At 53.7% G+C, this 22,755-nt stretch overlaps 1 protein-coding gene across 2 annotated transcripts in view; it reads left to right on the top strand.

The window, feature by feature from the left end:
• The first annotated feature begins 7,876 nt into the window (after window positions 1–7,876).
• FAM83F (family with sequence similarity 83 member F) overlaps window positions 7,877–22,755 on the top strand; it is a 33,363-nt gene continuing 18,484 nt past the window's right edge. For both annotated transcript variants that reach the window (XM_059401960.1, XM_059401959.1), the window contains exon 1: window positions 7,877–8,416. In XM_059401960.1, the coding sequence (XP_059257943.1) occupies window positions 7,919–8,416 (498 nt within the window). In that variant the 5' untranslated portion in view covers window positions 7,877–7,918. The remainder of the gene's footprint in view (window positions 8,417–22,755) is intronic.

Here is a 22,755-nt window from a genome sequence, read left to right as displayed (position 1 = left end):
CCTTCCTAATTTCTCAGCTCTCAAGTAACGGTCCCTGCATTTGGGTTCCTATAGCAATGCCATGTGATCACAAACTTTCTGTGCTGATGGAAATGTTCTAGATCTGCGTTCTCCAGGGTGATAGCCCTTGGGTCCATTGGTTATTCAGCACTTCCGGTGTGGCCAATGGGACCAAGGAACTGAATATCTTACTTTTAATTTATTGCTTTAAGATTTTTTTGAAGTAGGCTCCACACCCAACGTCGGGCTTAAACCCACGACCCTGAGATCAAGAGTCGCAATCTCTACCGACTAAGCCAAGCAGGCACCCCTGAATTTCTTACGTTGATTTAATTTTGATTAATTTACATTTGAACAGCAGCAACCATATTGGACAAGGCAGTTCTATTATATAACCCATCTGGCCCTTGATTCCCACAGATCTGGTGGCAAGTGGACCTAGGTTTGAATCCTTAGCTGTGTGACCCTGATCATGTTGCTAAGCCTCTCTGAGCCTCAGCTTTATCAGTTGTATCATGTGCAAATGTAATATTTAATGTGGGGATGAAATGAGCCAATGGGTGCCTGGTGCCTAGGGAAGGATTAGGAAATTCACTGAATCTGAATTTTTATCTCTAGAAATTAATTATTTGTGGATTACGATCCCGAACAGTTAGCCTCAAGTCAATACGGTTAAAGGTTTTAGGATATGCTCAGTTGATCTGAAATAATGTCGAATTCCTGCCTCCCTAGCAGCGTCAAGGGAGAGTAGACAGCAGTAGAGTAGACCAGACCCTTGGGAGCTGGGAGTGGGCCCATATCTTTTTCTTAAATCCCCTACAACATAGGGTTCCATCTATGTTTGCTGATAGAATGACTGTTTTCCCTGAGGGTATTACTCAGAACTCCATCTATAAATATTTGTAGAGTGGATGCTGGCTAGATATGATGGGAAACACGAAGGCAAGTGCACTTGTTCCTAACCTCGGAAACTTCTCTAGTGGTGGAGGCAATCTGCCTTCCAGCCGAGGGCTGCCTCTGACCCTGGCCACACAGAGCTTGGGATGAGGCCCCTCTGGGCCGGCAGCGTGCACATCAGAGAGCAGTCAGCGAGCAGAGGCTCTAAAGCCAGGTTAGGGACCTGCGGTTGTCTTGGTCCACCTCCTTCACGGTCACGAATCTTCTGGTACTAAACGAGCAAAAAGAGAGCCAGAGGCAGGCACTGCCGGGCAGAGAGTAGAACCCAAACTCGTCTACCACAGTCCCCTCGCCGGTGACCAGTTCTTGCTCTGGGGCGCTGCATACCCAGAACCCACCATGGGCTGATTCTGACACATGGCCCAAGTGCTTGCTGCAGCTGGGAACCTGCTGGAGGGTTGGGGGAGGAGCTTCCAGGTGAGGAAAAGGACCAGACCTCTGGGTCCATTTGCTTGTCAGCAGGCCTTTGGTTGAACTCTGACCCCTGTTCCCTTTCTGGTCCTGGCTCCCCCTTCCCCATCTGCCCTTTGGTCTGGGCCTCCTGGGAGGGCATGGGTGCCAAAATCCCTCTTTATCTTTAAAGATGATCAAAGATGTCCACCATGGGGAGCCCGGCTGGCTCAGTCTATAGAGAGTATTATTCTTGATCTCAGGGTCATGGGTTCGAGCCCCATGTTGGGTGTAGAGCTTACTTTAAAAAAATGTCCACCATGTCATGTACCAGCACACATATCAGATAAGATCTCTCTCTCTCTCTCTCACACACACACACACACACAACACGCAGTCACACTGTGAAACTGCATGGCTAAAGAAAGACTCCCATTCGGCTCAATCACCTTTTGCCTTCTAGGCTCTTGTTATGTTTGTACTTTATGCCAGGGCAAAATGAGAAAATCCTATCCAGTTTTAAGAAGTCTGAAGTAAAATGGTGGTGGAGAAGGGGGGAAAGCAGGGCAACAGTCCAGCATTTAAGGTATAATACCTGGGAACACCTTGATGAACAAGACAGCGCGTCCTCAAGGAACCTGCTGCCTGTCCGGGGCAGGGAGTGGGGGGAACCAACCATTACCACACGGAACTTGAGTTGAACTGAGGCTAAGCACGAAGGGAGGGCACCCGGCCAGACCTGGAGGGCCAGGAGTCACCATCCAGGAAGTGACCAGAGGACCAAAGGATCCAGAAGAGTGGCTAGCAGACTAGAGAGAAAAGCATTTTTAGCCACGGGAGCTCCCTAAGCAAAGGCACCGCATATCCCATGTCGAGGAAGTCACAGGAGACGGAAGAAAATAAACAGGACAGTAAGTGGCTGCAGGGTGCTTGGGCTTTGGTGTAGGGTGAGTGGGGAATCCTGGAAGAGGTTTATGCAGGGGAATTACATGGTTATCTTTGCATTTTAAAAGGAATTGAGGGGAGAAGATCCGGTTAGGAGACTCTTGCAACAATGTGGTGGGGGAGGGTGTGGGAGGGAGTGACAGCATGGATGGGGTGAAGAGGACTCATGAGAAACGGCTCAGAAGAGGCCTTGTCTGGCCTGGTGGCCATGAGGGAGGGACAGCAGTCAAGATGCATGCACATTTTCCACTTGGGTAACCGGGCAGATGGTGGTGTCATTCCGGAGCAAAGCGACCCAGAAAGAACAGTGGCGGGGCGGGGGTAGGAGAGAAGTGGGTGTGGGTTCCTTTCGAGACCTCCCTTGCAGTGGAGGTACCTGGGGGACAGCTGAGCAGAGAGGACCGGTGGGAAGCCTGATGAACTAAAATGAGTGGAAGAGAATGTTCTGGAGCTGAGAGGGAAGCCGTGGCAGAGTGGTTGGGGGTGGCGGAGGGAAACCTATATGCTTCCAAGGTTGCAGCTACAGCAAAGTCTCCGAGTCTGGAAGGTCTTAGGGGACGGGAGCTTGCCTAGTACGTAATCTGTGTCCCCAAACCATTCATGAATAAAAAGATGAAGCCTTGGTAAGTCCCGGCTGGGAGGGTTGGGGGAGACCTGGGTGTGTTCCTCCTTCGGGGCCAGCAGAGCCGGTCAGAGGAGAAAGCCTTTGCTCATCTAGCTCAGTCCGAGAATCGACACCCTCCTCCCCACGGCGCCAGCTTCAGCCACCTCCTCTCTCTCTCTCTCCTCCTCTCTGGGGATAGGCAGCGGGCACGAAGAGTCCGCCACGTTTCACAACAGGTGCTCGCGACACAAATTTCCACAGAGGAGAAAAAGTCAGCCCTGGGACACGTAGCTGATCTCTCAGGAGGTGGGCTATTTTGGGACTCAAATTACACAGGAGGGCCTGGGAAAAGAGACGAGTGCAGAGACGAACACAGTTACAATTAGCATTAACGACAAGGTGTCATACCTTTACTGCACACTCAGCAGGCAGCGTGCCCTGGGGAGAGAAAGGTGAACGGGAGCCAAGGACCCGCGTGAGGGGGGGCGGCCTCTGCCAGACGCAGAGGCACGATTTCTCAGGAAGACGCAGTGACCTTGGGGGAAAGGCAAGCTCGAAGGGCTGAAGCGAAACTCCAGCCCCAGGACGAGAGGGACTGGTGTGGGGCCTGAGGCTTTCTCCCAGGCTGTCACCGCCTCCTCGTGGAATGTCCCCAGATGCAAAATAGATAGAGCCTCTGCCTGAAAGGAATCAGTTTCCTGGCAGGTAAGGCTTTTTTAAAACCCCAGTGATAATACACAGCGTTCAGCTGTTGAGGGGGGTGTGGAAGGCCGGGGGGTCAGGCTGAGTGGACGGGTGCCCCCCGGGGTTTCCACTTGTCAGTGGATAACCTGGAACGGGTCCTCTCCTGGAGTCTCAATTTATTAATCTTTAACCCCTCCCTGTAATCCCTTTCCGAGTCTACTTCACCAGATTAGGGGCAGATCAAATTGGATAATTGTAGGTTAAAACGACTCCATAGCCTGCAGCCTCCCTGAGAACGCCAGTGCCAACGCCGTCACTCATCCCCTGCTTTGCAGAGATAGTTGGGGGCATCCGACTCCCAGCTACACTCAGGCAGCCGCCACGGCAGCTGGCTATGGTGTCTGATTCCTCTTTTCCTACTCCCAGTGGCAAGCAAGTTATCTAGTACACAGTAACTGCTCAAAACCGGGAGCTGGGTAAGTCAGTCCTTGGTACCTAAGGGAGAATATTCCAAAAAGACCACAGGGTGTTTCCTATCAGTTACATCTAGGAGAGATCTTTTCCAATGTCAACTGTTACTAAAATAGTCCACTCTGATTCTAACCTTCTGTCCAATTCCAACTTATGTCACATAACATTTGGGCTTCTTGAGAGCAAAAACCGTGTCTTAATCACTGCACTTCAGTGGGAACTCCACGTGAGCAAGGACTTGGTTTGGTTCAGAGCTGCATCACCGCACCTATGTTAAGGCTCAATAAGGATCTCTAAATCAGTGAACGGTTTCTAACCCAGAACACCACGCTAGACATTCGGCAAATTTTGTTGAATGATTAAATTCGTAAGCAAGGGGAGCATGGTCTCTCACTAATGCCCTTTCCTAACATTCTCACACGATGCAGTAGAGCAAGGCAGATGGGTAGGCAAGCTCTGGGCTCAAATGACCCCGGTTTAAATCCTGACTCTCGTATTCACTAGCTGGGTGACCGAGAGTATGCTACTGAATCTCCCTGTGCTTCAGTTTCCTTACCTACGAAATGGGGATGATAATAATGTTTAAAATAGGTAGGATTTAAAATTGGTAGGATCCCCAAAATACCCAGCACAGCGTCTGGACGCAGTGATCACTGCTATTTGTTTATGATCAGACAAGTCTCTTAATAACCTTCAGTGCCTCCCTTCTGGCTACAGGATAAGATCTAAAATTAAGGTCCCCATAATTGGGCCCCAACGTCCCTCTCTCTCCAGTCCCATCTTCCCGTACTTTACTGGCTTCTCCGCGAGGCCAGACATTTCACGAAGCCCTGTAAGGTAGGACTTTTTTTTTTTTGGTCAAAGATTTTATTTATTTATCCCACAGACAGAGATCACAAGCAGGCAGAGGTAGGCAGAGAGGTGGGAGGAAGCAGGCTCCCCGCTGACCAGAGAGCCCGACGCAGGGCTTGATCCCAAGACCCCGGGACCGAGCTGAAGGCAGAGGCTTCTGAGCCTTCTCCTGAGGCTTCTGAGCCACCCAGGTGCCCCTAAGGTAGGACTTTTTATAGCCTACATTTCGCCAAAGACATGACCAAGGCTCAGAAAAGGGAAGTAACTCTTTCAGGGACACACATCTTATCACAAGAAAGTGAGATTCATTCCAGGACTCCCTGACACAGAAGTTCACGCTCTTCTTCAACTGGCCTCTGAAAAATCTGCCACTTGCTGGCAAAGTGTAGTCCAGGGGCCAGCACTACCAACACAATCTACGAGCTTGTTAGAAAGGCAACATCTGGGGCCGCACCTCAGACCCCCTGAATCAGAACCCGCATTTTCACAAGATCCTCCAGGTCATTTCCATGCACAGGAAAGTGTTGGAAGCAATGTTGTAAACCACTTTCTACCAGCCAGACACAAAAGCTAATTAAATCAAACGCCAGATCTCACTTAATCCTTTCAACAATCTGGGAGGTATTAGGATATCGGCATTGTCATCCTGTTCTGCAGATGAGGACACTAACGCTCTGAGGGTTAAGGCTTTTGACCTGAAGTCTCATGTGCCTGATGCGACATGAGGCTCTGGCCCTCTCCCTCTGCCTGGAGTGTCTTCACTCCCTCCCTCTCTCCCCTTGAAATCTTCTCATCCTTTAGGCTCCACTCAAAATCCCCTCCTGGGCGCCTGGGTGGCTCAGTGGGTTGATCCTCTGCCTTCGGCTCGGGTCGTGATCTCAGGGTCCTGGGATTGAGCCCCGCATCGGGCTCTCTGCTCGCCAGGGGGCCTGCTTCCTCCTCTCTGCCTGTGTCTCTGCCTACTTGTGATCCCTGTCTGTCAAATAAATAAATAAAATCTTAAAAAAAAAAAATCCCCTCCTGCTGGGTGAAGCCTTTCTTATCCACGTTCCATTGGGCAAGATTAATTCTTTCTTCCCTTAAAGTTCCCACAGCTCCCTGCACATACCTTTCTCTTGACCCTAATTGATTCTGTTTTAAAGAACCATGTACTGCGCGCACTCTGCATGCCCAGCACGTAGTGGGCCTTGAGTATCTGTTTGCTCCCGAATCACCACTGCTTGAGTTTATCAGAGCACTTTTGTCACACCTGTGTTATCCCCACCTCCCTGGGCTCCTCTGTGCCCCCAGGGCACAGTCTGGCATCTCTTAGGGCCTGGAAAGCTTTAGGAAGCAAACTAAATGGTTTCCATTCTAGAGACAAAATTTGTCTAAAGATGAAATTAAGCATAAAATGCCGCCGGAAGTAAGGCCTTGAGGCTCCTAAGGGTGGCACGGCCGTGGACATCTCGCAGCCCACCACCGCTGATCTTTGGGCTGATGTTGGGTGCCTCAGTGGACCACTGTGTCACAGTAGTCACAGCTTTTTGACAATCTAACCCTTTTTTCCCCCCATGCTGTCACAGGAAGGCCCAGAAATAGTAGACAACCTCCTCAAATTCCCTGGGGTTTAAAATCAGGTCCCCAGTAACCTTCTGTCATTTCACAAGGAGAAAGGGCAGCGGCGGCTGAGATGTAGGGCAAAGATCGCTGAGACACAGAGAACCTAATAGGCCCCACGCACCACCTCTCCTTTTGTGGGAGGCCTAGCCAGACCACGTGTTTGAAGGCCTCAATTTCCTCAGCTCTGAAATGAGGGGGTTGGACCAGTTTCTAGTGCTCCTTCCAGCTCTGAGAGGCTGTGCTATAAAATGGGAGAAATGTGAACCTTTGGTTGCTATGATCTGAAAATATTTTGAATGTGGAGAATCAAGTTGTACAGCAGTGCATGAACAAAATAATATGTTAATGACTAAGAAGATTGTATTTAATCCAATGGGAAACAGCAGAGCAGCTGCTGCTGGTGATGTGTGTGTGTGTGTGTGTGTGTGTGTGTGTGCGCAGCTTCTTTCCTTGAGCTCAAACATGTACTTTGAATCACTAATATAGTAATCAAGCCTCTGGCAGCCTATCTTGCCCAAACACACACACACACACACACACACACACACACAGGTCAGTTCAAATTAAAATGGGGGTGAAATTCTACCACTGCAGCTTAAGTCCTTGCTATATTTGTTTCATTGTTGTTGTTGTTTGTTTTTAAGAAACTGTTATCGTGGTGAAGGAGCTGTATTGACAGCTTCTGGGTCCCTCTGATCTCGGAACTGGGACGTGTGGGCCGGGAACTGAGGGTTTTATGAGCATTTCGCTTGTGCACACAACCCCCACCCCCAACACACACCCCGCCCAAGCCCTCACAATCCCATCTGGCAGCAGGGCCCCACCCCCACCCCGGTACCCTCAACGCCAGGAGTGGTCAGATCCACCACCCCGGAGGCACCCCGACCAAGCAGGAGCTCGCGGCCATAACTGCGGGGAAGAAGAACGCACGCCTGCTCGGCGTCCGGCCCTGCCAGGTCGCAGGAAGGGTTAGATCATCGTCACCGAAGGGTCAGGGCCGGGAGGCAGAAGCCGGCCAGAGGCCTCACGTGCGTCTAACTAGGGGACCCCACCACCACCACCACCACCACCACCACCACCACCTCTGCAACTTCCTGCCCACCGGGCCGGGCCGGGCCGGGCCGGGCCGGGCCGGGCCCCACAGGCCTGGTCCCTGCCGCGTCCGCCCACCCGCCCCCCGGGAACCGTCTCCCTAGGCCGCCCGCACGGTTCGCGCCCCGCCCCCCGACCCCCCAGAGGCAGAGGGCGCGGCCGCCCCTCCCCGCCCGACGGCCGCGCCCGCGCCCCGGCCCGCGCGGATTGGCCGACCTCGCGGCCAGGTGAGGCGCCCCGCCCCTCGGCTCCAGGTGCGGCGGGACGACCGGGGCCGCGGCCGGGGCCGGGGCCGGGGCTGGGACGCGCTGCCGCGGCGCCATGGCCGAGTCCCAGCTCAGCTGCCTGGACGAGGCGCACGTGAACGAGAGGGTGACCGAGGGGCAGGCCGCCTTCTACTACTGCGAGCGGAGGCGGGCCGCGCTGGAGGCGCTGCTGGCCGGCGGCGAGCGGGCGTACCGCGAGCTGGTCAAGAAGGAGCAGCTGCGGGACTTCCTCTCCAGCCGGGAGCAACAGGCCCTCCGCGCCGCCTGGAGCCCCTACGAGGATGCCGCCGCTGCCGCCGCCGCCGCCCGGGGCAAGAGCAAGGCCAAGGCCAAAGCCCCAGCGCAGGCGCAGGCCCCGGCCGAGCCCTGCGAGTCCCTGGCCTACTGGCCCGACCGCTCCGACACGGAGGTGCCCCCGCTGGACCTGGGCTGGACCGACCAGGGCGTCTACCGCGGCGTGAGCCGCATCACCCTCTACACCCACCCCCCCAAGGAGGAGAAGGCGCCCCACCTCAAGCAGGTGGTCAGGCAGATGATCCAACAGGCCCAGAAGGTAGGCGCCGCCCCCCACACCGGTGGGACCCCCCACGGGCAGCCCCCTGGACCAGGCCCCACCTCGGAGGCAGGGCCTGGGTCAGGACTTCCTGACCGCTCTAGAAAACCGGCCCCGAACCCTCCCTTAAGCCGAGGCCTCTGAAGAGGATGACTGGAAATGTGTTCGGCAAATCACAACGCGCGGGACAGTGGTTTGTCGTTCTTCCAGCGTCCAGAGGGGCTGGTGGCTTTCCCCCACCACGTGCTGCTTTCTCCCTGTCAAGTGGGAAGAGTAGGGGCTTTGTGGTAAAATGGGCCACTCAGAGGTCGAGTTAATAACCCATGTGTTGCCCAGGGATTTACAAATCCTGCGCCAGGCCACCTTCTCGGTTGGTCTTCAAGCAACAGGACACTCAGGACCTGGGTCGTGGGACTTCTCCACCTTACCCCAGCCATGCTGTTCTTAGGAGACACCCCCCTCCCCAGAGTCAAGAGGGGACTGGCATTCACCCCCTCGCCTTGGGGGCCAGTACTAGACAAGCGGCCTGGAATGAATGAAGAAATGTATTCTGAGAACAAGCCACCTCACTGGACTCAGCAGCTGGGGTGGAGGAGGGACAGGAAAGCTCTCACTTACCGTGTCTCTGCCTGGGGGTTAAAAGGAGGGGATGTTTCCAGAGTCGCTAGTTAAAATACTGATGGACCAGTATTGTGGTTGTGGGACAAGGAGGGGAAGAATTTAGTGCCCTGGGCACCTTGGTTAGAGTTTCTGGCCAAAACATAGCACATCCTGTTCAATTTGAATTTTGGATTAACGATAAATAATTGTTAGTATTAGTATGCCTCAAACATTGCATGGGGCGTACTGATACTAAGATGTTCTTTGTTGTTTTTCTGAAGTTCAAATTTAATGGAGCATTCTGTTGCTTCATTTGCTAAATCTGGCTCCCCCACAGAGATTTGTTAAGAAACACCAGCAGCTTTGGGTGTCTGGTGCAGAATATACAACAGGGGTGGCTTGGGTTCACCCTTCTAATTCAGCCCAGTGGATGTGGTTGAGCCCTGTTACCCCTGGAGGCTGAACAGGTGGTCTGGGAGGAAAGAACAATCGAGAAAGACCAGCGGTGACGCTCCTCTTCCTGGAAGAGGTGATGCAGGTTGTTGGCTAGATTGGCTCCCAGAAGGAAGCCTTAACTTTCTTCGCCCATATTTCTACCCTCCCTCTCTAAGAAATTCCTTCTTATTTGCCTGAGCTTTCTTTGTATATTGCATTCAGCAAAAGAGAAAGGCGAGTTTGAGAAGAGGTGGAAAAAAGACAAGGATTCCCCTGTGCAGCAGGGGAGGGGCTCAGCTCTCACGTTGCAATACTAAGAGCCTTGACTTATTAGCACTTCCTATGTGCTAGGCTCTGCGCTAACAATTTACTTTCATCTTCTCTTTTGTGCTTCACAACAACTAGGTGAGATGAGCATTTGCCTTCCTTTTTGGTTCACAACAGTTACTTGCCAAAGGTCACACAGCAAGTAAGTGGTTGCATCAAGATTTGAAAGCCAAAGTCCTTGCTCTTAATCACTGGGCCATCCTGCCTGGCTGTCTGATGATATTTGGGACTAACCCAAGGGCTTTGAATGGACCTAGCCTGGTCACAACCCGGGGTACATTGTGTGCCCCTGTTACAAAAAGGGAGAGACAGGACCCCTGCCTACTGGGGCTGCTAGTCCCCGTGGAATGTCAGGAGTCTCCTGTGTAAAGCAATGTTCTTAGCTCTTTAAATATTGAACAACAGAAACTTTAACAATTGTGATCGAGTCCATTATGTACATATTTAACTGGTCGTTACTTCCTGAGTGCCCGCTTAGTGCCAGGCGCAGGCCACAGAAGGATGGAAGTTGTGGGTTTTGCCCTCCAAGCAGGAACGCAAATACTGGGGAATGTGCTGGAAGGAAGAGTGTGTTTTGAGCCTAATCTGGGAGGGCTTCCTGAGGGATGTGAGATGCACGGTTGAAAGGGGAAAGAGAAAGAAACTTGAATGGCCAATTTCTCCGTTAAGAGACTTGGGAGCAGGAGCAAAAGATTTTTCCTTCAAAACAGCAAGCAGCTTTGGAACGCCTGGGGGGCTCAGTCAGTTAAGCATCTGAGTTAGGCTTGGGTCATGACCTCAGGATCCTGGGATTGAGCCCCAGAGCCATCTGGCTCCACACTCAGCAGGGAGTCGGCTTCTCCCTCTGTCCCTCCGTATCTCGTCCACTTGCACGTGCACACAGGGGCTCTCTCTCTCACGCACTCGCTTTCGCTCTCAAAATAAATAAATCTTTTTCAAAACAAAAAACAGAAACTGGGCTTTGACTAGAGGAAAGAGCTCCCCTAAGGGAAGTTCTGTGTGGGGCCTAGCGTGAGCATCCCAAAACTGAGTCCGAAGCAGGTCAGAGCACCCCTGGCAGAGGCAGCCTCTGACCCTGTCTCTGCTCCACGCAGCTCGCAGGCCTTCCGGACCCCACCGGCACTCCCTGTCGCTCCCTTCTCTACAGCACCTTCTTCTCAGAGACCCCACGCAGTAGGTAGGACAGAGAGGTTGACTGTTTCACAGGTGAGGAAACTGAGGGACAGAGGAGGAAAGGGACTTGCCCAAAGGTCATGTGGCGGGTTATGGAAAGACCCAGATCCTTTGGTTCTGCTCTAAAGGCTACACCCTCCGATCACTGCCTGCCCCCGACTGACCCCAGCTTGTCCAACTGGCAAGCGACCGTCCACGGCTGTTCCTCTAGATTCTTCCCCTCCTTCCTTTGCACCCCGCGGGAGGGAGTTTCCTTTGTCTGCAGGGAGCAGCAGGCTGCTGTGAGGGCAGGTGAGGCAGCCTGAGTTGGTTTCTGTGCCTCGATGAGGGGGACCGTGGCGGGGAGGCAAAAGAACACAGACATACAGCCGTGTCCCAGGGAGTTTCGGATTTTATCTCATTTCATCTCCCGTAGACCCTCACGAGCTGCTGTCACCTTTATTCCTGAGGGACAAACAGGAAACTAAGGCCCAGGGGAGTGGCCCGGACCTACCCATGTCTGCCGACCAGCAAGGGCTTCAAACCTCAGGGATTCAGGGAGAGAAGCCTAACTGGGGGGGCACTTTGAAAATCTGACTGGGGGTGGGGGATGGCAGAGAGCAGGGAGGAAACAGTCGGGCGGGTGAGGAGTGGGAGCTGGTGGCCTGAGAGGAAGGCCTTGGAAGCGGGCGGTCGGGTCATCTGCTCCCTCTGCCTCCCCCGATGGCAGAAGGCCCTTGCTGTGTGCCGGCTGGCTGGCCTTCCGTGTTTACTTGTGGGGTGTGGCTTTGTCCCTGCTGTCTTTTCCCCTTTATTTCACTGTCACTGAAAGATGGACTTTGCTTAACCCATGGGCAGAAAATGTGCCTTCAGGGACCAAGCAGTGAGTCCCTGGCCTGTCTCACAATGACGGAGATGACCGGGGAGGTGGCTGCTGCCTGGGCTGCGAAGGTCATTGTACATGCAGAGGGCGGAGGAGACATCCAGTGAGACCCCGTGTTAGACTGGGAAACCTTGGGTTCTTCCGTCCAAGAGCAGAGGGACCCAACCACTGCACTTGGGATAGGCTAGTGGTTTGGAAGAATGCTCATGGCATGGGTGGTTGGAGGTTACCGTGTGCTCAGCCCATGGGTAGAAAACAGACATATAAAACACGCCCCTGCTCTTAAGTAGCCTAATAGTCTTCTAAACCATTATTAGAACACAGAATGCAAAGGGCCCGACAGAGGGCGCGGCCGCAGGGGCCTTGAGGGGTTAGGGTTAGGGACGGCCCTTTGCCGCTGAGCGTGTCCTAACCAGCAGGAAGGCCGAACCCCCACCCCTCTCGGCGCCCGGGCTCCCTTGTGCCCACTGGCGGCTGCTTTTGAGGCCCCTGCGTGCGTTTAGAGAGGTTGCCTGTAGAGTAGGAAACTTACTGCCCCCCCTGTCTCAGAGACTGACCCTCCACCCTGCTCTCCAGGGCCCCACACCCGGAGGCCCCTCACTGCCTCCCACCTGCTGGCCCGTGTCCTTTGAGCCCCTGTCACCCAGACGGGCAAAGTATTATCTTCATTTCTGCAAAGAGCCCTTTGAGGTCGGAAAGGGTATAATGGTTGGTCTTTAGACCAAGGACAAGGAGATCGTGTGGCTTCCCCAGGTGCGTGGTCAGAGTCACCGGTGACCCCACTGATGCAACCCAGGAGAGGGAGGCCGGTGGCCGGCCTGGGGCACTGGGCAGCTTGGATGAAGCAGGAGCTCTTCATTCCTGTTCCAGCGGAGACCCGCCTGGTGATGGGGCACAGAGGGGCCTGGCCCTCCCCCTCTCCTGCCCGCCGATAGAGCTTTGTCTCCTTTCTGTCAGGGCTCAGCCCATGTGCTACTTCTTCCTAGGCACTTTATCAAATTTTCAATTCAAAAATGACCATTTTGGGGGCGACCTGGGTTGCTCAGTCAGTTAAGCGTCTGACTCTTGATTTCAGCTCTGGTTGTGATCTCAGGCTTATGGGATCAAGCCCCACGTGGGGCTCTGCCCTGATCATGGAGCCTGCTTAAGACCCTCTCCCTCCTTCTGCCCCTCCCCGTAACTTTCCCCTCTCCCCCCCACCCCTGCACATGTTCTCTAAAACAAACAAAAGTGACCTTTTTACTGTCCGATGCAGCTCCCTGTTTGTCCCACATGTGCGCGTCACACAGGTTGCTCTGGGAAAGCCCGGTTTCTCTCAGGGGCTGGCAGCTTTGGAAGAGTGAGAACCCACCTTACTCCTCTGAGTCTCCTTTGCAGGGCCCCAGCGGTCACAGGTGGTCAGTGATTTGTAAAAATGGTTGGAAACTGTCTCCAGCCAGCCATCCATCTCTCTCCGCGCCTCTAGAGAAGCAAGTGTCTGGAGATGTCCCCCACTGAACGGTGCATTACTCAGGGGCCTCCTTTAATCCCATTGTAACCAATTGTCTGGCAGCAGAGAAAAGAATGCTGTAAGCTGGGGGAGGGGGCAGAAGGATTTAGGGAAAAGCACCAGAGCAGGAGGCATGGTTTGCCGGGTTAGCAGCTTGGTTAGGGTGCCGGGGAATGAACAGCTGGGAACATGGGCCCCGGGGGGGGGGTGCAGGGGGTAATGGCAAAATCTTGGAGTCTGGCTCACTGTGCCAGAAGGCTCACCTGGCAGGTGGCAGTGTTTGCCACTGAGCAGAGCCTACTGTCTCCCCCTATTAGCCTCAATCAACAATCCCCTCATTCAAGGACATCCTGCAGATAGTACTGAGCAGTCTCTGTGCCAAGCCCCATGCTGAGCATTGAGGTATTGATATGAGGCAGATACCAAAAAAAGTCCAATCCACCGGACCCTTCTTCCCTGCTCCAGTAACCATCCCGCACCGACTTCAATTCAGACGCACAGGGCAGTTCCAGAGTCCCTGTCCCCTGGAGGCTGGTGCGTAATCGTGCAGCTGCAGCTCAGGGGACTGAGAACTTGTAACCCTTCCCCATCTTGCCCCAGCCTGTCCCGGCAGCACCCCTGCCAAGCCCTGAGCTCTTTGGCTGTTGGATTCTGAGTGTCTCTCCTTTATGCTCAATCACTGATCCCAGGAGCCAGAATTACCAAGCTGTGGAGACCCAGCTGCATGTCAAGGTCAAGGCCAAGCCTTGAAAGATCTTTAAATCGCAAGGTCATGGTTTCTCTCCAGATCTGGCCACTCACTAGCTGTGTTCCTTTGGGTAAAGCCCTTCCTTCTCTGAGGCTTCTGATCTGCAAAATGGGATGACAATACCTAGAGATTTCTGGATGGTTTTGAAAAACAAGGAGGAAACTACATGTGAAACCTAAGGCCACTGAGAAAGTATCCCCCAAATGTCAATTGTTCTGGAAAGTAATGCCTTCTCTGTCTTCTCTCAGATCCGGGGAGGGAAGTGTGGCTGAATTTCCTCCCAGGAGATGAATTAGGGGAGTTAGGAGTCACTTCTCATTGCTGGGGGCCCTGTGCAGGTGTATTTCATTTTCCTCCTTGAAGTAAGAGAAGACCAGCTGCCTGTTCCCCCCAGCCCCACCGCATTTGTTTGGTGAGGACTCTTTGTTCGAGTGGCTGTCTGACCGCTTTGCTGTCTGCAAGGCTGTGATATCTGAGTCCTCAGACAAAGATCTCCTCTAAGATCCACCACGGGCAGAGAAGAGGCAGGAAGGCACAGAGGTGCCCCAGTTCCTAAACTGGGGATCCCCAAGGGTATTTCCCTCACACTAGCTTCCAGAAGGGCCTGACCGGCTGTGTGGCCCAGCCCAAAGAGCCTGAGAGCAGTCTGGAAATATTCCTTGGGAACTAAAGCTTCCACAGGTGGGCAGTGTGGCACAGCAGGGCCAACCATGTTCTTCTCTTTGGAGAAGGAGGTTCTTCTGAAATCTGACACTTTGGGTCTCTGAAACTCTGATGATGGGTGTTTCTCAGGGAGTCCAGACATTGAAGATGGGGCCTCAATAAAGGGATGACTTCTTCATGACCTTCTCTTGGTTGGGTGTGGGGGAGATCAGGCTTTTTGGGCTGCGGTCTCAGGAGACCAGGCCACTGCCAAGGGAAGTACACAGTTGGAGCCAGGAGCCTAGATGTCCTCATTCTTGCTCAGGTTGTCTCTGTCCTTGCCCACTTAGTGACCTTGGGCAAATCATTTGACCTTGCCAGGCCACCATCTCTGCATCTGTAAGTGAGGATAATTCTTGCCTTCTTGCTTACTTTCACAAGTCTGCCTGAGGCTCTAAAGCAAGACTAGCATATAGCACTTTGAAACAGATGAGTAACATGTGCAAATAAAAGGGGTTTCTATGAAGAGAGCTAACATTGTTGAAAGATGGGTGTTACGCTATTTCCTTTAATTAATCCAGTCCTCAGCCCCTCACAAGGGAAGTGCCATTTTCCCAGAAGCTCAGGGAAAGCACAGGGTCATAGAATTTGGAAGAGGCTCACTGGGATTCCACTCAGGTTTGAGTTCAAGGCTTGTGTGCTTCTGCTACAAATACCATTACCCTTGGGGACTGCCCTCTGGGGCCACTTCTTCCTCTGAAACTTACAGAAACAAAGTGTGTTTGTTGCCAGCCGGGCTGGGAAGCTCACAGACTAGTTTGGAGACAGACACGTACACTGCAGCCGGCTGCTCTGATTCTCTCTCTACTTGGAGATGTTGGGGCAGGTGTTGCCTGGAAACTGAGGGTAGGTAGCTTTCAGGGACTTACATTGTCCTCTGAATGGCCATTCTCTGACCCCTCCCCCCACTTGTGACCTCATTGACATGCTGATGAGATTCCCAGCCGCCACCCCAGTCCTTCCATATTCTCAGCCCCTAGGATGCTGCCTCACCTTGGCTGGTGGCCAGATCCACCTCTCTTTCTCAGTGTACAAGGCAGAGCCTGTTCTTGGGCAGGATTCCAACCTTGGGGTTGGGGGGAGGTAGGGAGCAGGGCAGAGAACAATCAAGCCAGGGTGGGTCCTGCCTGCCTGCCTGGGCTCCTGGCCCTGTCCTGAGCACCCCCAGTCTCCCTGAGTCATTCTGGTGATTCCTCCCCCACCGCAGCGCCCCACCCCAGGTGCTGGAACTGGTCCGCTCTAGCTGCAGCTGCCACCTTCCCCAGTTTTGTTCCTCCTCCTCTGAAATTCCTGGAGTCTGTGGCCTTGCTAATGAGCCCATAATCATAATCTCAGCCCTGGAATAGAGTCTTTGGCTTTTCTAATTCTTAGTCTCTCTGGACCGAGTTTCCCAGAACCTGTAATCTCATCCCCTCATAGCTTGTGTGTTGGTGGTCATTCTGTGGGACCCCTCGAAGTACGGCCTGGGCATGTGGCAGGCTCTGGATAAATATTCTTTTTGTTCTCTTTTTCTAGCAGTGAGTCTGCAAATGCTTGGGGCATGGCAGGGATCAGGGTTCTTTACTTTTTGGTGGGTCTCTGAGGACGGACAGTGAGTGTTCTTAACTCCCCCACCTTCCCTGAGGGTTTCCAAACTGTCTGGAGAGTCTACACATTTGTTCATTCCTTCAACGTGTTATTGGGGACCTATGATGTGCCAGTTTGAGAAATAAACAGCGGAATACAATGTGGACCCTGACCCTGACCTTAAGTCTAACGGGGGTAAAAAGAAAAGGAACCGCAGGGCATCTGGGGGAGGGGTTCGATGGCTGTTCGGGAACACTTCCATGCCAGACGTGCAGGGGCCTGAAGCAGCCAGTGTGGAAGGGAGGGCGGGGCCGAGGGCGGGGCTTCACAAGGCTGGGAGGCCAGGGAGCACACTGATTCACTTTATTCCTTGCACCCCAGCGCCGTCTGGACCACCTTCCCCAGCCACACCCCTCCCTGCCCTCTCCTCTTTGGGGAAGCTCTCCCAGGTAGCATCACCAGGCAGTGACCACAAAGTTGTCATTTCTGTTTCTTAGAACCTCCCAAGTAAGCTGCCGACCCCAGCTGTCTTGCGCTGGTGAATCAATGCAGAAATACCTCGGAAGGTGCTTTCCAAGTCCCACCTTGCTCTGCCCCTGCCGCGTCTAGCACTCAGAACACCGGTCTAGTAACCCAGACCAGCCGCTAGTCCTAAAAATCATCTGTGTATCTTCATCGGATTTTTTTTTTTTAGCAGCTGATTTATCTTCCTAATTATGTTTAGCTTTAAGCTAATGTTAAAATGAGCTTGCATGAGATAATTTTCACTAATTAACACCAACTTAGTGCAGGGAAGTTGTCCCAGAAGCCCGCCATGGGGCACAGAAAAGCTGGCCTAGGATCTTAAAAAGAATTGCTATGCTTACTCCCTAGCGGGTCACATATGGTTCTTCATGGCTGAATTAGTTGACCTCGCTCACGTGGGTGCAGTCTGTTCTCTTTCTCTGAGAGCCAGCCTGGATCTCCTTTATGTTGTCCCCTTCAACCTAGTGTGGGGTCTGGGTGTCAAGTAGGAGACAGCTTCCCAGGGTCAGATCACCAGGGAGAGAGTCCCAGCGCCACTCAGCAGGGAGACAGGACCTGCCGGGCTGGGAGCAGAGCTTTGCCCAGAAGCCAAGCGGCTGGGAGAGGGAACAGCCAGCCTGGGCGGAACTGGGCTCCTGTGGCTGCTGGTGCATCACGGGAGCCCAGTGTTTAATGATGTCTAATTAGTGAGCTTGAAACAATGTAACACGGCTACAGACAGCTGGGAGGCTCTGCTGACAAAGCACAGATGTCCCGCTGGTGGGATGGGGGCAACTTGGCCCCCAGGCAGAGAACAGGACTCCGCAGGGCTTGGCTCTGCCCTCTTGGTGGGCCGGGGCTCTGGTCCAGACAGCTTCCTCAGCAACCAGAGGGAAGCCCCCACTGCGGAGGTCTTCTTAGAACAGTTCCTGTGTGTCAGGCTCTGGAAGGGAGGGAATGACAGGTCTCTGTCCCCACCTGCCAGGTGCTCAGGACAGACCCAGGCCTGAGGAGACAAGCATCCTGGGAAAGCATTCCCGCCCTCGGGGCTGGGAACAGAGAATGATCCTGGAACAGCTTCTCTGAAGAGTGGAATAAGGCCAGAGGAAGGGCATTCCCATCACCACGGGGATAGGGTGGAGGCAGCACGTGTTAGGACACAAGGGGTGTGTGTGTGTTGTGGGGGGCAGGGAGGAGCTGCTAGTGTGTTTGGAGAACGTAGAATGATTTCGGGTGCTGTGAATTTACTGTCAGGAGAGAGAGTGGGTTGGAAGTATATGGAGGGTCTTCAGTTGGGCGAAAGATTTGATTCTGTAGGCAGCGGGGGGCCAGAGTGTTTGAGCAGGGCGAGGACGTGTTTAGGGTTTGTTGCTGGGTCCGCTTGCCAAGAGGGAGAGTGATCGTGTTGCAGGATTTATCTGCCTCTAGTGCCCGTGGCTCTTGGTCACGTACTTCAAAGAATGAAGAGGTAGATTCCAGATGAGGAGTGGTGGGCAGCAAGGCAAAGTTTACTGAGCGGTTGGATAAAGCTCCCGGAGAGGGAGGGGCCTGAGAAGGCCGCCCCCAGAGTTTCTAAGATTAGAACTGTCTTAAGCAACCAGGCTGTGCTGAGTGGTGCCAATCAGGGCTTTGGTATCTGTCTGCCTATTCGGTTAATGTCTACACACCGATGGTCCTTTTTTGCTAACATCTGGGGGCCTATGTCTTAACTGCCCCTTGCCCATGATGGTGACAAATGCGTTGCAGTTAATTGTTTTATTCTAGGATTTTTGCAGAAGTCACTTCTGCAAAGGCTGCAAAGCAGAATGTCAGTGCATGTCCCCTCTAAGCTGCAGAACAGGATGTCAGTGCTGTTTGATCTTGGCTGTCCTGACTCCATCTTTTCTTGCTTGGGACCCTGGCTCTGACTACCTCACTGTTCAGCTGCCTCCTAACAATTGGGACTGCACCGCTCCAGTCCTGTGCTCCTCACGGAACCAGCAGACTTCACTTTACAGGTAGAATTCAGAGGTCTTCCCGCCAGCGTGGGATCCCTGACTCCAAAGTCCGCTTTCTGCACTGCAGTACACTCTTGGCCTGGGGCTTTAGCAGAATGAATCTGGAGCCCAGGGTGGGACATTAGGAAGAGGGAGGGGGCAGGGCCAGGCAGTGTTCCATGAGTGTCCTCCCCATGGGGGCTGTGCAGACCTCCCCTGTTGGCTCTCCTCTCCCTCCACCGCAAGGAGCAGACATGGAACGCTTTCTTATTCAGTTGTTCACACCTTACCAGGCTTGGTGATCATCCAGAGGGAGCCTTGATGACAGAAGGAAGCCGGGTGTACCCGGAGCACCGAGAGCCCCCGCCCCCGAGATGAGGTGTCTCCATCCTCCAGCAGCACCTCGCTGGGCTCCACTAGCAACTGTGCCGGTGGCGTTCCCGGGGCCACGCTGAGGTCCCCTCTCCTCCGGCAGCTGCGGGCTTACTGCCTTCGGCTGCTTGGTGTGCGGGCAGAGACACCCAGCATCGCTCGAGGAACAGTGCCTATGCGGGCTCTTCACTTAATTGAGCTGCCCTTCCCCTCAATTAGTTTAAGTTCTGACCTTTCTGTAAATGTAGTGTTGTCTAGGCTTTAATCACCACCCCAGGCTGGGCCTGCTGGGCTGGTACTGAACACAGGAGCAACATCTCCACCTTGATGTCTGAGCTGGCGGGCGGCTCCCAACGCCGGCTCCCTGGGAGCTTGGTGCCCCCTCTCTGCTCTCTTCCTCTGCCGCCCCTCCTCTGAAGTGATGGCCCCTTCATTCTGCCTTGGGTCTCTGAGAAGCTGGCACCAGCCTGTACCCGCCGCTCACCCCAGCTCCTGTGCCGCCTCCATTATCTCACTTAAGACCCAGAACAACTCCGGGAAGGCATCACCTCCCCATGTGAGGGAGCTGGGCCAGAGAGGAGATGACTCACTCAAGGCCCATTCAACCAGTAAAACTGTCTGCGTCCAGAGAGTGTGTTCTCTTGCCAACACCAGTCAGGACTCGAAGTGTGACCCATCACCGCCTGTATTCAGATCACCTGCGGGGAAGGGTGTTGCTAAAATGCATTATTTAAGGGCCTGCTGGATCAGAATTTTTGCAGATGAGACCCTTGAATCTGCATGTTGAGCAGGCACACCGCCGTCCCCAACCCACCCCAGATGATCCTTTGTACAGTGAAGTTTGACAACTACTGGCTGTAGACCTTGATCCCTCACTAGGGTGATAAGGGGAGACCCCTGGCTGGCTGACCCAGCACTACCCCCCACAGGAAAGGGAAGGACTCCTGTCTGGTCCCAGACAAATGGACTGCCCTGGGCTGCCAGATAGATAGATGGCCACCTGCAGCCACCCTACCTCGAGGAAACTTAGGGCTTCCGGTGTGGGGTGCTAGTCCCATTCACCCATTAAGGGGTTACCTTAATGACCCCCTATAACCATACAGCTTTTTCATGGGATTTCATGAGCATGACCTCATCTGAACCTCCCAGCAGTCCTGGGAGGTGAAAGTCAGGCCCCAGGCTTGTATACATAATCAGCGGGAAGCAGGAACTGGTGGGCTTTCCTTGGGCCATACCTTGGTGGGCTTTCTTCCCTTCCTTTCTAGAAAGAGGGGACTGTCAGCAAGCATCCATGCAACAGACAGGCTTGGCCTGTGGCCTCTTGCTTTTCCCCACCACAGAGCCGAGCGAGAAAGGCACAAATCTCTGCCACACGCGCCCAGTGCAGCAGCGGGGAGCTGGGGACAACAGTGAAGGAGAACGTGGCATTGTCCTGCTCCACTGAAGCAGCCTGGTTTTGAGTGACCAGAGGTAGACTGGGGGCCTTGCCAGAGTAGACCTGTGCCCAGAGCTGCACTATCCCCATCACCCCAGGGAGGGGGTGACAGGTTGGTGTCCTAGGGAAGCTCAGGACTATGGTGAGAAGCCCAGGCTTTCGTCCCACCTCTACCCAACAGAGTCAGTTAACCTTGGAGGTGGGCTCCAGCTTCAAGTTTCCTCCTACTTCTGAGATTCTGTGCGTCTGGCACGTCCTCCAGGGCAGGGCCTAAGTGCCAGGGGCAGCCTGTGTCCTGCAGGCAGGCACAGCTGAGAGCGCATGCTCCACTCACTGCCTCGCATCCCATGGCAGGGAAGACAGGCTCCCTTTTGTCATTTTCACAAAGGTGCTTGCTGTTACCTGCTGCTGGCAGCCCCACCTCCTGGCCAGATGGACATTGGCTAAGTACTGTCTTCACAGATGGGCTGGCTGCTTCTTTAAGATCTTGGGTGCATAGAATAGAGGCAGAGAGACCAGACCTTTAAGCTATTGCTCAGGTGGCAGTCCCAAAGGGCACCAACTTCTTTTCTCTTCTGTGCACCCTTGAGGAAGAGCTTTAACTCTTGCCTTCCAGCAAGATGATTGAACCAGGAAGCTTGCCTAGTATTATTTTTCTTCCCCACCCCAGTGCCTTGTCATTAATGAAATGAAAGAACTACAAAGCTCCAACCGCACCCACAAATACCAAATACCGTATGCAGGCATTCATGCACAAACGCAGAGAGCTGATTTTGTGCAGAGAGGTCCCCCGAGGGTGGAGACTCTGAGGCAAATCACATGGTCCCTGCCATCCAGGAGCCCACAGCCCAGGGAGGGACAGAGCTGTTGAGCCGATGTTACTTACAATACAGTGTTAAGGACCTCGCACTTGCCTGGACTATGACCAGGGCAGGAAGCAGGGAGTGGCGAGCACTGCTGGGTAGGGGTGGGGGGGACGTTCAGGAAGCTCTTGGCTGAGCTTGAAAGCTTCAGAGGAGTTTTCACCGGTTTATGGAAGGAGTAGGACCAAAAGGACTGAAAACTGCCAGAAGTGTGTAGCGGTTCTCAGAAGGAAGTGGGGGGTGGTACAGTTTTGCCCCCAGGAGATATTTATCTGTCATGTCTATAGATTTTGATATAGATTTTGGTTGTTACCATGCGGAATGAGGCTACTGCCATGCAGCTATACAGCGTGCACAGGACAGCCCCCCGCAGCAAAGAAGCACTGACCCCAAGATGTCGGTAGAGCCACAGTCGAGAAACCCCTTGTTTGGGCCACGGCAGGACATTCTGCACTGCAAAGGGACAGAGGTGATGTGGCCCAAGCTGAAGCTGGAGGGGCAGAAAGGGGCCAATCATAAGGCCCTCCAAATGCCAAGCTAAGGAGTTTGGACCTCTCTTGAGGCCCCTGAGATCCCTGCCCCCATTTTATGAGGCTGTGGTCTTGGGGGTTGTTGCTGGGGAGAATGATTAGTAGGAGAGACTAGTCAGGAAGCTATTCCAGGAGCTCAGTAAGAAAAGGGGGGCCTGAGAGCAGCAGTATGGTGGGAATAGGAAGGAATTGACCCAGAGAAGGTGCACGGAGCAGGTCGGACCTGCTGGGCTCAGCAACCAATTAGATGTATTCAGTGGGGCAGGAGGAGGAGACCAGTAGACTCAGGCTTCTGGCCAGGGTGACCAAGAGGATGTTGGTTTTGGAAGTGCCTGTGAGGCAGGCTGGTGAGATCCGCACCACACATCTAGTCCGGGTCACCCAAACACACCAGGGGTGCTGGTCCTGGGCAGTCTTGAGCAGAGCTGCCTTGGAGCATGTAGGGAAGGTGGGAGTCTTTCGGTTGTTTTGCTTTCTAATGGCAATTAAGGAATCCAGACAGAGAATCTGAAAAGCTGGCAGTGTAATTAAAGGTAAATGACAGAGGGGTGTTCTGAGGCTCCCTAACCCTCCCCTGCCCCGCTGTCCTCCGCGCCCCCACCCCCACCCCTATGCCGCTGAGGCAGGATATCAGAGGAGGAGATGTTAAGCTAACTAAACACCTGATGAGAAGTGTTGCAGCATGACGCCTGCCGCAGCTTCTAAAAACTCCTGCCGCCTCAGATTAACCTCTCCCCCTGGGCACCGCACATCAGTG

Source organism: Mustela nigripes, chromosome 6 (assembly GCF_022355385.1).
Source record: "Mustela nigripes isolate SB6536 chromosome 6, MUSNIG.SB6536, whole genome shotgun sequence".
NCBI lineage: Eukaryota > Metazoa > Chordata > Mammalia > Carnivora > Mustelidae > Mustela > Mustela nigripes.
The sequence above is the reverse complement of the archived record's forward strand: the minus strand, read 5'-3'. Positions and strand labels throughout refer to the sequence as shown.